General features: G+C 39.5%; 1 protein-coding gene across 1 annotated transcript in view; it reads left to right on the plus strand.

Moving 5' to 3' along the window:
• pcdh15b (protocadherin-related 15b) overlaps positions 1-15881 on the plus strand; it is a 642771-nt gene that overhangs the window by 351397 nt on the left and 275493 nt on the right. Inside the window, exon 19 of the mRNA XM_060841768.1 lies at positions 4428-4733. Within this exon, the coding sequence (XP_060697751.1) occupies positions 4428-4733 (306 nt within the window). The remainder of the gene's footprint in view (positions 1-4427; positions 4734-15881) is intronic.

Here is a 15881-nt window from a genome sequence, read left to right on the forward strand (position 1 = left end):
AGAGGAGATAGGGGAAGTGCTAAATGAATACTTTTAGTCAGTATTCACGCTAGAAAAATATAATGTTGTCGAGGAGAATATTGAGATACAGGCAACTGGACTAGCTGGGATTGAGGTTCACAATGAGGAAGTGTTAACAATTCTGGAAAGTGTAAAAATAGATACATCCCCTGGGCTGGATGGGATTTATCCTCAAATTCTCTGGGAAGTCAGGGAAGAGATTACAGAGCCTTTGGCTTTGATCTTTATGTCATCATTATCTACGGGAAGAGTGCTAGAAGACTGGAGGATAGCAAATGTTTTCCCTTGTTCAAGAAGGGGAGTAGAGACAACCCTGGTAATTGTAGACCAGTTAGCCTTACTTTGGTTGTGAGTAAAGTGTTGGAAAGGGTTTCAGCGATAGGATTTATAGTTGTCTAGAAAGGAATAAGTTGATTAGGGATAGTCAACATGATTTTGTGAAGGGTAGGTCAAACCTCACAAACATTATTGAGTTCTTTGAGAAGGTGACCAAACAGGTGGAAGAGGGTGCAGCAGTTAATGTGATGCATATGGATTTCAGTAAGATGTTTAATCAGGTTCCCCACAGTAGGCTATTGCAAAAAATATGGAGGCATGGGATTGGGGGTAATTTAACAGTTTGGATTAGAAATTGGCTAGCTGAAAGAAGACAGGGTGATGGTTGATGGGAAATGTTCATCCTGGAGTTCATTTACTAGTGGTGTACCGCAAGGACCTTTTTTGTGTCCACTGTTGTTTGTCATTTTTATAAATGACCTGGATGAGGGCATAGAAGGACAGTTTAGTAAATTTGCAGACGACACTAAGGTCACTAGAGTTATGGATAGTGACAAAGGATGTTGTACACTACAGAGGAACATGGATAGGCTGCAGTGCTGGGCTGAGAGGTGGAAAATGAAGTTTAATGCAGAAAAGTGTGAGGTGATTAACTTTGGAAGGAGTAACAAGAATACTGTGCAAATGGTAAGATTCTTGGAAGTGTAGATGAGTAGATAGGTCTCGGTGTCCAGGTATATAGATCCTTGAAAGTTGCTACCCAGGTTGATATGGTTGTTAAGAAGGCATATGGTGTGATATCTTTTATTGGTAGAGGGATTGACTTTCAGAACCATGAGGTCATGCTGCAGCTACACAAAATTCTGGTGCAGCCACAGTTGGAATACTACGCACAGTTCTGGCCACTGCATTATGGGAAGGATGCAGAAGCTTTGGAAAGGTTTCAGAGGAGCTTTACCAGGATGTTCCCTGGTATAGAGATGGAAGGTCTTACAAGGAAAGGTTGAGTGAGTTGAGGCTGTTTTCATTAGAGAGAAGAAAGTTGGGTGGTGACTTAATTGAGACATGTAAGATAATCAGAGGGTTGGATAGGTTGGACAGTGAGAGCCTTTTCCCTTGGATGGCAATAGCTAGCACAAGGGGACATAGTTATAAATTGAGGGGTGATAGATATAGGATAGATGTCAGAGGTAGTTCCTTTACACAGAGAGTAGTAGGAGCATGGAATGCACTGCCTGCAACTGGAGTAGACTCGCCACATTTAAGGGCATTTAAATGGTCATTGGGTAGGCGTATGGACTAGAATCGAATAGTGTAGGTTAGATGGGCTTCAGATTGGTTTCACAACATTGAAGGCCGAAGGGCCTGTACTGTGCTGGAATGTTCTATGTTCTGTGTTGTCCCTGCATACCAAACTGAGAAAAACAAAATAACATAAATTTCGAATTTAAAAAAAAGCATATTTGTCTGAAGCATTAAGATCTCCAGGGAAAGAAAATAATCAACATTTCCTTTTCACATAAACAGTTACCTGAAGAAATCTGTGCCTTAATAATTCTGTTACTTAGGCTGAGTAAAACCCTGATGAATCCTGGTAAAGTAAAACATCATTACATGTATGGATCCATTAATGTACAAAACCTTCATAGAATGCTGAGAATTTATGCAATTGTACTTTAACTTCAGCATATTTAGCATTAATGGCCTCATGTTATTCATATATTTCTATGTATTAACTGACCAATATTCCAAAGCAGGTGTTGAATTATAATTAAAACACTGTTTCAAACAGAGAAATGTTATTCGGTGAACCATGAAATTACTTCCCTTTTAGTATTCCACATCAACTGCATCTTAGCTTCACTCAAGCGGATTTTTAACTATGCGAAAATTAGCTTCTCAGACTCAGAAATATTGTAATCAAATAATACATGTAAGAATGGTCACCTTGCCACTATATCTATTCTTATGAATGTTGAATAAAATGCCAAGCCAGTTATTTGTGATGCAGAAAACAACATGATCAATAATCAATATCTGTCAACCTGGACCAAATTACTACAGCCACATAAATGTTAACCTCAGTTAATAGCCATTATTTTAGTACCTATGCCTTCCATTGAAGTGCGATCATTCTGTTCTAATATTGTCATAATACTATGGCTTTAAGAGGTTTATCTTGTCCTTTTCTTTTCATGAACAAGATTGAGTCAGAGGCAGTGAGTAATCTGCTCTAAACCTCTCAACAAAACAGTTTGTGAAGCCTTGAGGATTTTTATTTTAAAGTTGAAACAATAGGAGCAGCGTACATGAGTGAGGTCAAGCTCTCACAGAACCAGGATTTTTAGTTTAGCTTTAAGCAGTTGTTGGGGTCTTGAACTTAGACGTGGAAGCTCTCATTCCTGTCTCTGTTACAGCCAAATGCTGGGATTCTCTTCCTGCTGTTAGAATTGCAATCTATATTACTGAATTTGCCTTTGCTAAGGGTGTGTTTATGGTATACTACTATGTTGGAACAGTTAATTAGTAATAGTTTATATATCATTTTGTTAAGCATTTAAATACAGTTATAGTTAAGCCAATTTTTTTACTTTTATTTTGGTTGTATTTTAACTGTCGTGTAAAGAGAGTGTTTTCCTAAAAGTCTATAATTTGACCAATTGAATTGCATCTGGAAGGCAACTTCTTACCTTACATTCAAAATAAGAAAAAGTTCAGGTTTACTCTAACTTGTTAAAATATTTTGAGGGAGATGGTGTGGTCCATAACAAAAATTATAGATTGCAAATTAGAAACAACATGATGTAAATAACTTTATTTGGGCTTAAGAGGATTGAGGAATGCAGTCGTCTTATGAACATGTTTAATATTTCATTGAATAACATCATAGAGCTGTGAAGGTAGATGTTTGGATCGTCTGTCCTGGTGTGCAATATGAAATGTATACAGTATTAGGAAATTAGGAAACTAAGATTGTGCTATTTGTGTTCAGTGAATTGTAATAATCATCTCAAGTATAGTCCAGCTTCCTGAAGCCCTCACACACACAGGACAGTGGGTATTTAATAGATTTTGCTCCTAATCCTTTTTATTTTCGAGGTACATCTGCCAAGACGTCATTACACAATTTGTTACACAAAATATTTTAAGTTAGAGTAAACCTTAACTTCAGCAAGACTGCAGAATGCTGATGAAATATTTCAATATCTGATACTTTTTTTCTTCAGTTTTCTGTATGGTTACGCTTTTTTTCCTATCATGCTGACTTTGAAATGATTTGAAGGAAGAGATCCATGTGCAATGGAATTTTTGCATAAGAATCAAACTTTGCAGGGTTTTTTCCTTCATTTCCAGTGCATTTTAAAGAACTGATTATTCTTCGAACAGAACCACAAGATCTTTACACCAACTGAGAGAGCAGATACCTCTTGTTTGAGTTTCCATATTTTAGGTTTTTTTTTCTGCTTTGATTACCTGTGTTCTGGTCTCCTTTGAATTCAGCCCTGTCGCAGACAGCAACAGCTTCACTCTGGCTATTTGTAATCCCAAATTTACAAAAGTGTATTGAGTAAAGATGCACACATACAAAGTGAATATAAGGACTAGCTCATTTATCACAATCAATGTGTGATGATGGTATTAATGACAATGAATTGATCTTATCATAAGATAGCTGTAAAGGCAACATTGTAAGTGTTGTTTTGGCACAGTACATTTGCTTGTTTAATATTGAAGCTGAGTTGCATTTTTGTTTTTGCAAGATATTTTTGGACATCCTCTGTTTAACCTTTAAGTGCTTTACTGTCTTTTCACCAAAACAAATGGCTCCTTTCCTTGCTCTGCAATCTTATTGAACAGGGAGGAAGATATGCTGAATGTGGCTTTTCATATCTTCTATTTTGAGAAATAGTACCTTTGACAAGTATAAGGATGTGATCCTGCTTTGAAAATGTTTTACATTCCTACTCTAACTTAGCTGGATTCAAAATGTGAATGAGTATGAATTCTTTTACAATCAAGACCTTAAATACGATGCACTAAGTGTCATATTGTCAAATACGTACAGTACATTTTGAAACGTTTTTACAAATCTGTGTCTATATTAACACACATATATTATGTCTTCTCAGGCTACGGATCCAGATGCTGGTGTCAATGGACAAATTCGATACAGCTTGGCAAATTTCCATAACCTTTTCAGAATCACATCAAATGGTAGCATTTACACAATGACTTCCTTGGACCGAGAAACAGAAGACAAGTACAATCTCCTTGTGGAGGCTTCAGACGGAGCAGTGGATCCTCGTCACTCAACCGTGACTGTACCAATCAGGGTTCTCGATGTTGATGACAACAGCCCTGTTTTCTCGCAATCAACCTATGTAGTTTCTGTACCAGAAAACAATGAAGCTGGAATTATTATTCTGCAATTACAGGTAAATAAAGCACAACTAATGTTGGCTATGAATGCACCAACTTTGGAGTGAATAATGTGCAAATAATGTTTGCATGAAAAGCATAAAGCTAGTTATGGCTAGTAATGTTTGTGGATGATTCCTATTGTAATTAAACAACCAATCAAAAGTAAAAATCATAACAGATAGAGGAGAAATAGTCACCTGTAACTAGGATGATTCTAAACCCAATCTTCTCTACTGCACTAAATGCATCCAGGTTTACTGGGATGTATTGTAATGTTGATGTTTGAGTAAGTTGATGATTGCAGTACTGGGGTGACTTGCTGAGGTGAGCTATATTGATTGACCCTGTTATTCTATTTCAGTCAAGAGAGATAGCAATGTTAAGTTTCTGCCTCGGTTAACCAGACTCCAAGACTACAAGCCCTGCATGGTTTTATTACTGACATTATTCAAGTTCAAGTGACTGTGTTCAGTCAGATTATTTTACTTGAAATGAACATAGTGCTAGGCTATGGCAACAGTTTGGGAACAACATCTATCTTCATATCCCTTGATTCATCTCTGCTCTTCCTGCCAATTCTTTCCACTGAGGCATCCTTACATGGGACACAAGGTGTATATTGCCTCTTCCATTGCCAGTGCATCACTTTCTGTACTGGTTTTCATACTCATTAAAAAAAATCATATATTGAAAGTTTATATCACATTTACGATGCCAGGAATGATTGCAACATATGCAGCAGATTTAGAGAATCCATATAATGTGAAAGCAGGCCATTTGGCCCATCGAGCCCACACTGACTCTGCAAACAGCATCCCACCCAGAGCCACCCTTTCCTTGTAACCCTGCATACCCCATAGCTAATCCACTGAGTCTGCACATACCTGGATAGTATGGGCAATCCACCTATCCTGCTCATTTTGGACTGTAGGAGGAAACGGGAACACTCGGCAGAAACCCACGCAGACACAGGGAGAATGTGTAAACTCCACACAGACAGTCACCCAAGTCTGGAATATAATCCAGATCCCCGGTGTAGTGAGGCAGCAATGCTAACCACTGATCCACCATGTCATCTGTTGGATTTTACTTTGAAATAGTTTCAATTCTAGGTCTTTTTCTGATTCATCCTTTGACTAGGAATTTCTGGTCAATACACACGGTTGTGGTTACACTCCTAAATTCCACATTTCATACGCAGTTTCCATGATTCCAAGTATTTTCCTTCACTTATATAATTTGATGCCTTAGTTATCTCACGATAGTGCTGCATTGATTAACTTTTTAATAGGGAATTTTAATTGAGAAGTAGTAAACACTTAAGGCTTTACCCAGGTTCATCTTCATGTGCATCAAAGTTCTTTCTTTTCCCTTGAACTTAAGGGACTTTTGCTGTCTTTTATGATGGATTCCCAGAGTGAAATTCATCAACAAAAAGCAATAATCTTCTGGCATTCACTATTTCAAAGTCTTTAGTGACTGCTTGGCATCTTAAATAAATGCTGGATGTTATCGCTACAGTTTATAACTCATTGACTGCCTTTTATATAATTATTGCAGCACACAGCTTCCTGTACTGAAGAACAGCAGTAAAACTGTGGTTACAAGAGCTTAAACAGCATACCCAACACACAAATAACTCTTGACTCTAAAACAGTCAGTTTTAGTTTTGTGTGATTGGTCTGATTTGTTGTTATTCTTTATTTTCACCTTATTCTCTCTCCTTTCGAATGCTACATAATTCACATATCCCTTTAAGCTACTGCAGTCGACAATAAAGTTGGGAAATTACAAGGCCAGATGTGAGGGCTAAACGTAACTGTCAAAAACCCTGAGGATGGAATTTACTTTTCCCTTCTTGAGAGAGCAATCCTTCTAACGCTTCTGTTAAAATGTTGTTGGTTTAGAATCTATCAAGTTTTAACTGTAATGCATCATTTCTTACCATTGCTTATCTTTAGTTTACATTTGGCAATTAATAGATTAAAATTTCTAGCACTTATACCATCCGTGCTTAACATGGGCAGCCATTTATAGCTGGCAAATGATGCCAGTGATTAGTGTCTGTGACCGGAGATGGGATGTGAGAGGTGAAAGTGATGTTGATGTTCACAACTCATCATCAGTCTTCCGGGCAATACTATTAAAATGTGTACTTCTCAGCAAATTTCTGAGATTGCTGCACTGCACCCTCTTTTCCTGTGGAATAGGCATAATTAGTGGAATCAATTTTAACAAATTACTTCATAGTTTTATTCGGTTCATAAGTGTGGGAAGGCAATGGTTTATTATTGTTTGACGCAAAAGCTAGTAATTGAACAAATGTCCTGGGGACCCAGGTTCAAATCCTGCCACAGTAGATGGTGGAATTGGATTTCAATGAAGAATGTGGAATTAAGGGACCAATGATGACCATTGTTGGAAAAACTCATCTGCTTTTCCACCTTATACTTTTGCCCGAAACATTAATTTTCCTGCTGTGTTTTTCCAGCACCACATTCTTGACTGCTTTTCATCCTTAGCTGATTTTGCCTACATGTGCTCCAGATCCTACAACACTATGGTTGACTCATAACTGCCCTCTGGACAATTAGGAATGGACAATAAATGCTGCCCCATCCAGAGGTATACACATCCCATGAGTGACTTAAAGAAAACTTATATATTAGTTATGGATAACAAACATTTGCTTGAAAATGTTTTCCCATTACTTGCTATTGATTTGTTTTTTTTAATTTATTCACAGGACATAGGCAACACTGGCCAGGCCAGTATTTATTGTCCACACCTAAATGTCCAAAGGGTAGTTGACAATGAATCACATTGCTCTGAATCTGGATTCACAAGAAGTCCAGACCAGGTAAGGATGGCATATTTCCCATCCAAAAGAACATTAGCAAACCAAAATGGCTTTTCCTGACAATCAGCAATTGTTTTGTGGTCATCCAGAATATTATTGAGTTAAAACTCCACAATCTGTGATGGCAAGATTTGAACCCAGACCGCCTGAGTGTCTGGACAAATAGTTTGGTGATAATACTATTAAGTGTCCCTTGTAATGGGTAAATTATTTCAACATTGAGAGCAATTTAAGGTGGATATTATGGGCAGAATCTTTCCATTTTGGTCCCTAGTTGAACAGGATCAGCATTTTTGGTTAGGAATGTGATTCACTGAACAGAGCACACAGCTACCACTCTGTTGCAAAGCAAGCTAATTGTCATCCCACCATTTGGCTCCCAGACCAATTAGGCTGACTGGTTGGCATGACGGCTCTGTCAAAGAAAGTGTTTAAAATGAGACAATCATGCAATGGGTCCATTTGTTCAATGATTTGGGATTGCAGCAATCACAAAAATGGACAGAAGACTGGAGAAGTGAGTCTCTTCCTATTACCCGGAGGTCCTGCTGTGGGACCTGAGATGCTGTGTGAGCCTAAGCCTCCAAGTATGTGCGCTCAGCCATGTACTGAGAACATATACTTCACCTGAAAACTGTGCTTCTTTTTGGCAGTGGTTTCACCTCTTTTCCCAATGGGAATCTCGGGGACCCTCTCATCTGCCATATGGAAGTTTATCAGTTGGGAGAGAAAGAGCTGACACTGTAGATTATATTACTGCTGTTGCTGCTGGAAGGGTTAGGGATGGTATTGTCTTTACCTGTGACCCAAGGTGAAAGTTGACCATTGGCAATTACAGCTGAATCAGCCTTTCAAGAAGTTAGAATTCACTTGTCAAGCAGTGCCACCTCTGTTTGCGGGATGAAGTGCTTTGAGCAGCAATCTCTCATTGGCTATGGCTGGAGCTCCTCCAAACTGGTCATAGGGCTTCCAACATCTCAGTTTGATCAAAGAATCTCTTACTGTCAAGTCTAATGATGACCATGAAACTGTTGTAGATTGTCAGAAAATTCCTTTGGCTCACTAATGTCCTTTAGGGAAGGAAATTGCCATCCTTACCAGCTCTGGCCTACTTTTGTCTCCAGACCCACAGCAATGTCATTGACTCTTAACTGCCCTCTGGGAAATTCAGAATGAGCAATAAATTATGTCCTAACCAGCAACACCCACATCCTGTGAATGATTTTTTAAAAAATTGCCTCGGTATTCCGGATGAGTTGCAGTTGAAGTCCTCAATGCCGTCTCATAGGAAGAAAAGGTTATCTTCCTGGGGGCCTTAAATGCCAGTGTTTCTGTGACTCTAGTGTCATAGGCCATTAAGAGTGGATCATTTAGGAAAAATAGTGTAAGAAAAGTAAATGCAAGTGGTGTCCACTTGTTGACTAAGTGGATTCAGCATGTCCTCATTCTAGCAAAAATTCTCTTCTGCCAGATGGACAAATATATAATCATGAAGAAGCAAATTAGACCATAGCACTCAGCTCTTGTTCAGTCAGAGTTCTCAGTAATGTCTGTATCATCCAATCTATGCATGTGCTGAGGCTAGAAGATCGTTGACTTGTTTAAGTGCTGATGAACATCCATCTAACAGCAAGACATAACAAGGCTAAAGCTTCAAGAGTAGGAATATCAATCTCGCAGCCTTAATGTAATTTGAATGAAGAGAGGAATTCTAAATGCAATTCACACCATCCAGGAAAACCCTCACACTCATAACTCCATTCCAGAATGGTGGGATCAAATTAAGTCATCTGCACAAGATTCCTCTATCATAGAATCATAGGATCCCTACATTATAGAAACAGGCCATTTGGCCCAACAAGTCCACACTGACCCACTGAAGACTAACTCACCCAGACCCATTCCCCTATTGTATTACTCTACATTTATTGAGTAATGCACCTAACCCATACACCCCTAGACACTATGGGGTAATTTAGCATGGCCAATTCACCTCACCTGCACATCTTTGGACTGAGGGAGGAAACTGAAGCACCCAGAGGAAACCCACACAGACACGGGGAGAATGTGCAAACTCCACACAGACAATCACCCAAGGCTGCAATCAAGCCCGGGTCACTGGCACTGTGAGGCAGCAGTGCTAACCACTGAGCTACCGTTCCTTGCCTAGATGATTGAGTTTGAGCATCATCAGCACCAGATCTGGTTCAGTGAAAATAATACAGAAATATATACCTTCTATAACAAAAAAATGAGCAGCCTTCATTACTTTGAGGAGAAAGTGAGGACTGCAGGTGCTGGAGATCAGAGCTGAAAATGTGTTGCTGGAAAAGCGCAGCAGGTCAGGCATCATCCAAAGAGCAGGAAAATCGACGTTTCGGGCATGAGCTCTTCCTGAAGATGGGCTCATGTGTGAACCGTTGATTCTCCTGCTCTTTGGAAACTGCCTGACCTGCTGCGCTTTTCTAGCATCACATTTTCAGCCTTCATTACTTGACAACTTGAGTCAAAAGGACAGCATTCCAATAGCTGAAAGGTGATGCTGAAAGACACATCTGGATGACAAAAGACATGGTGGGAAAAGAAAGCATGAGAGTTTCAAAGTTAAGTTTGCCATCAAGACATGGGAAGGGTGTTGAAAGCCACCAAGCCCATGGACAAAAAACATCTCATAATGATGACAATGTCACCCCTCATTTTAAAAAATTCTAAGCAATGAATCCAGAGTTACAACTGATAATTCTCCAGCGTATCCACCAGTACCCTGAAATGGAATCTATGAGTGAATTGCCAGCATTAGGAGACATGCAACAATCAAATGGATGAAAAACAACAAAACCTGTGTTCCACAACCTTAGTCCACTTAAGGTCTTTGAAGCTTCTTTGCTTAATTCAAGACTTTATGCACACATCCTATTGATTTGAGAGAAAAATAAATTTATCCCTGATTTCAGGATGCAACAAATGTAACCATTTTCATAAAGGGAAATAAACCATGTGTTGTTTATAACAGGGAAAATACTGACCTGCTTTCTCCTAAATTGCCTTTTTGCTGTGGCTGAGGAAATCCTCTGCGGAAACAAAGTGTGACTTTGGACTTTCCAAAAGGACCCTGAGACATGGTCTTTTTGTTGCAACATAAATCCAAGACAAAGGTTGGGGCCAGCACCAGGAACCATTCACTGCTTTATTTGACCCAGCCAAAGCATTCAACATTTGACTTTTTAACTTTAGATTTAATTTAACTCTGTGAATTGTGCTGCAAAGATTTGAATGTCCAAGAAATGTCTTCATAACTCTACAATGGACTTGTGGGGCTCTAAATCTTCAAAATCCAAACCAGAGTCAAGAAAATCTGCATCATAGTCCCCAAACTATTTACAATCTATCTGACGGTGACTATTGACTTTATCAAAGACCATCTGCCTTCTCATGTAGGTATTAAATAACTCCTGAATGGAAATCTGTTTAACCTCAGTTAAAACTAAATTAACCATGTTAAGGATACATGGACTATGGTTCATGAATGACTGCAATCATTGTCCACTCTAGAATAGATTTGCAAGCCACTCTTGAACCTAAATACTACATACAAGAGATTTGGCATGTTACTGAATGTTGCTAGAACAAATCTCCTATCAGTCTACACCTGATCACCCAAATATTACACCTGTTGAAGCAGAGACTCTGGATTATAGTGAGCACTTAGCACCCATCTGTCTCAACAGTCTGCCACTAATGAAGAGATCTGACATCAGATGAGTTGACAAAAGTGAGGACTGGAAACCAGAGTTTAGATCAGAATGGTACTGGAAAAGCACAGCAGGTCAGGCAGCATCCAAGGAGCAGGAAAATCGATGTTTCAGGCAAAAGCCCTTCATCGGGAATAGAGGCAGGAAGCCTCCAGGGTGGAGAGACAAATGGGGGGGCGGGTTGGGGAGCAGCGGTGTCGAGGTCAGTGCACCAAACTACCATTGCACCCACTTTGTCTGAGCTTCAGGGCAGAGGAATTGACCTGGGGGTTGCAGTGAGAGAGAGACTCACTGAGATTCTTGTGGAGAGAGGAGAACTTCTTCAAGGTAGGCATCCTTGCAAGAGGATTCGCAGTAAGGTTAAAATCAACTAGGTAAAAGTGAGGACTGTAGATGCTGGAAACCGGAGTTTTGTGCCACTTGGCCTTCCGCACGTGCTGCAGTGAGTGCTGTGGTAGTATACAAAATGGTTATTATCTTAAATAAACCCTCATAGTGCAGTAAGACCTGGCCTGAGTAAAAGAAATACATGAGAGTACAAGAGAAATTTCATCAACAATGCCTCGGCCACATCCTCTATATTCATTAATAGGACTGTCAAACAAAATTCTATGTCCTTCTCAAGGCCAGCTCCATAAGTGTTCAGGCAAAACTGCAGCAATATCAATAACAGTAGAACACATAGCATTGCCAGAAACCAAAAAGCATCAACCCACCTGTTTCTCAACTATCAAAGGGCTAACATATAGAGACAATGGAAAAAACAGTTGCAAAATTGTCATTGAGAAGTATCTTAGAAGGGAAATATTGTTGGCCAGTCGAGTGATATCCATATCCTGTGAAAGGATTAAAATTCTTATTCCTCTCTCTCCTCTGCATATTACTTTACCGGTTCATATATGAATATTCATATTTGCTCATTCGTATTATGCTGTAGCCTTTTCCTCTATTCCTAATTTGCCCCATTATATCTTTCCCTGTGGCTGGTGACGTATTGACTATGTCCAACAGTGTGAAGATCACTCTAATGCTCCTTATCTCTAAACAAGCTGTAACCATGCTGTCTCCCAGTGGTACAATATTCTCCTTTATCATTACAGCAACACTGCTTGCCTTTTTTTCCCTTATTTTTCTAACCACCTTGTATTCAAGAATATTTAGCATCACTTTTGAGCCAATCTGTTATTGATAAGACATTTTCCCATGTAGCAATTTGTGCCTGCAGCTCATTAACCTTTTTTTGCATACATTTTGTGTTAGCATAGTTGGACTGTAAATCCAATTTAGAGCTTTTTGCATTATCTCTTACTCTGACTGCACCTTTTTTATCTAATGCTTTCTATTTCACTGACTCATTTGAATACCTTATATTTCCTTTCTAATATTGTTTCCTGGTTCTCATCCCAAAACACACCAGTAAACAGTTCTACAAGACTGTCAGTTGTGGTTCTGTTTATGTACCACCTTTTGGGCTTAGGTGATATCCACTTCTCCCAGTCCCAATGTCCCAAACTAAAGCTTCCTCTTGTGTACAGTCCCTGTAATTACATTTTCTATTCATCTGCTCAATTCTCCAATCCTTATATGCATTAGTGCATGGCATTACTAGTAATCCATCGATACCTATCTTTGAAACCCTGCTTGTTAGTCTTTTTTTTAGCTCCCTAAAATCTCTTTGTAGGACATTGCCCATCTTCTTACCTACGTTCTTGATACAAATCAGGGTTGCAACCGTTGGCTGTTCAACAGCCATCTCCCCTCTGAGAGCTTTACCGCTCCTCAGTGACACCCTGGAAGATGGCACAAGAAGGACAAAACACCATCTTGCAATCACATGTGCAACAACAGCAATGGCTGACTGTTCCCTTAGCTCCAGAAATCATACCATCATTGCCTTCCCCAGTCTTACTCCTGGCCCCTATGTAACTGAGTCATAAGTGGACTATGCCATAGAACTGGCTCTGGCTGCACTCCCCAGGGGATCTGTCACCTTTGCCAGTGTTCACTTGGCAAAGAACTGAACAATTGTTGGAGAATGAAATACACTGAAGCATCTATGGCATTACATGACGGACCTTGTTTGTTAGCTACCCAACTTCTTCAGCTCTAGTTTGACCACTTCGAAAATGTTCTGCCCATGAAATCTTAGTCTCTCAGATGCCCTGCATTGATACCAGTTACTGCTCCAGATCCAAAACCTAAAGTTTGGGTTTCTTTGGAAGATGACACTTCATTCAAGAAGTATAGCTGTTGGCACAGAAGTGCCCTGTCATAACTCTTCTTATTGAACAGCTAACTAAATTAATGGAAATTAAATGTTAGGACTTCTAAAATTCTTCATGTGTGAACATGGACAAAACAATGTTCACCTGACGTCTGACCATAGAGGATATGACAGTCACATCACACCATGCCACAGTGATTTACATTCAAAAAAAAGAAACAATTTGATCTTTTGGATCTTTACTTGCAAATAAAATGTTTCCACGGTGTTATACAACCATTAATCTTCATGAACAATTTCATAATTTTTGCAGTAAACTCATCCTGAAACAAAGTTTTTTTGTGACTTGAAGCAAGGACAGAGCAAAAAGTTTATGTTTTATACAGGATTCACAAAATAACAGATGGTTGGGATGATGTACAGATGTATATGAGTCCCTTGCTGGTTTTAGTTTTGTGTGCGCAAGAATACTCCCAGTCTTAGTTAGTCTCATAATTTACATCAGGCCATCTGTTATTGTGTGTGAAATTTAGATTTTTGATTTCAACAGCTTATCATTTAATACCTCTGTGGCAGTTTTCTTGCAATAACTTCTTTCTGGCCGGTGAGTCTGAAATACATGTTTTTTTTAATTTTCATCAGAAGTTGTGTTTTACAGTCTCAGGCAAAGTTGCTTAATGTCACTTCTGGGACTCCATGCCATTATCATGCATGATCAGGTCAGTGTTAGCCCAGCCAGCTGCATATTCAAGGAGCATCAACAGTGCCTTGTGCAATTTTACCAAATAAAAATGCACTTGCGTGTTGTTACAACTGAGGCTAGAGGAGTGCACGGGTGCCCTTGTTTCATTATTCCAACAGTCACAATGTAAGTTAAAAATACTCTTTTTTCCAGTTACCAAGGTGGCCACTTAAATTGCATCATCTTTAAAAAAAAAACAAGTGATCTGTCAACCATGTATTTTAATGAACACGGTTCTTAGTGTATTATCAAAACTTATTCAATGAACATGTAATCGAAATGGGAGGGGTTGCAGAGCTCTGAAATGCAGAGTGATCTGGATGCACTAGTATGTGAATCATAGAAGGTTAGAGTACAGGTGCACCAAGTAACCAGGAATGCCATTCGAATGCAAAGTTTTATTGCGAGGGGAATTGAATGTTGAATTAGAGAGGTAATGCTTCAGCTGTCCAGGGCATTGGTGATACTGCATGTAGAGCATTGTGTCACTGTGTTTACAAATGGATGAGTTGGAAGTAGTTCACAAAATATTAAACTAGTACAAGTTTAATTCCTCAGTCCAGGAATGAGTAGGACTGCCTTAAGAGAAAAGACTAGATCTGTATCCTCTGGATTTTAGAACAGTCAGAGGTGACTGAAATGAAATGTATAAGATTAGATTAGATTAGATTAGATTAGATTTACAGTGTGGAAACAGGCCCTTCGGCCCAACAAGTCCACACCGACCCGCCGAAGCGCAACCCACCCATACCCCTACATATACCCCTTACCTAACACTACGGGCAATTTAGCATGACCAATTCACCTGACCCGCACATCTTTGGAGGGTGGGAGGAAACCGGACCACCCGGAGGAAACCCACGCAGACACGGGGAGAACGTGCAAACTCCACACAGTCAGTCGCCTGAGGCGGGAATTGAACCCAGGTCCCTGGCGCTGTGAGGCAGCAGTGCTAACCACTGTGCCACCGTGCCGCCCCCAATCCTGAGGGAACTTGACTAGGTGGACATTAAGAGAACGTTGCCTCTTGTTGGACAATCTAGTGCCAGGGGTCATAGTTTAAAAATAAGTAGATGCCTGTTTAAGACAGAGATGAGGGAACTGTTTTTCCCTCTGAGGCTTTTGAGCCTTTAGAATTTCCTTTCTAAAAAGGTAGTAGACACAGAGTCTGTAAATATTTTTAACGCAGAAGTAAATAGATCTGTGATTACCAAGGAAATGAAAAAAAATCAGGGATATACAGGAATGTAGAGTTGAGGTTAAAATCAAATAGTCATAGAGTCATATAGCATGGAAACTGACCAACCTGTCTGTACTGACCAGATATCCTAAATTAATCGAGTCCCATTTGCCAACATTTGGCCCATATCTCTCTAAATCCTTCCTATTCATGTACCCATTCAGATCCCTTATAAATATTGTAATTGTACCAGCCTCTACCAATTCCTCAGGAAGCTCATTCCATGCACATGTCACCTTCTGCATGAAAAAAAATGCCCTTTAGGTCCCTTTTAAAACTTGCCCCCATCACCTTAAAACTATGCCCTCTAGTTTTGGACTCACTTACACTGGGGAGAAAGACCT

The sequence above is a fragment of the Hemiscyllium ocellatum genome, chromosome 22, assembly GCF_020745735.1.
Source record: "Hemiscyllium ocellatum isolate sHemOce1 chromosome 22, sHemOce1.pat.X.cur, whole genome shotgun sequence".
Taxonomy (NCBI): domain Eukaryota; kingdom Metazoa; phylum Chordata; class Chondrichthyes; order Orectolobiformes; family Hemiscylliidae; genus Hemiscyllium; species Hemiscyllium ocellatum.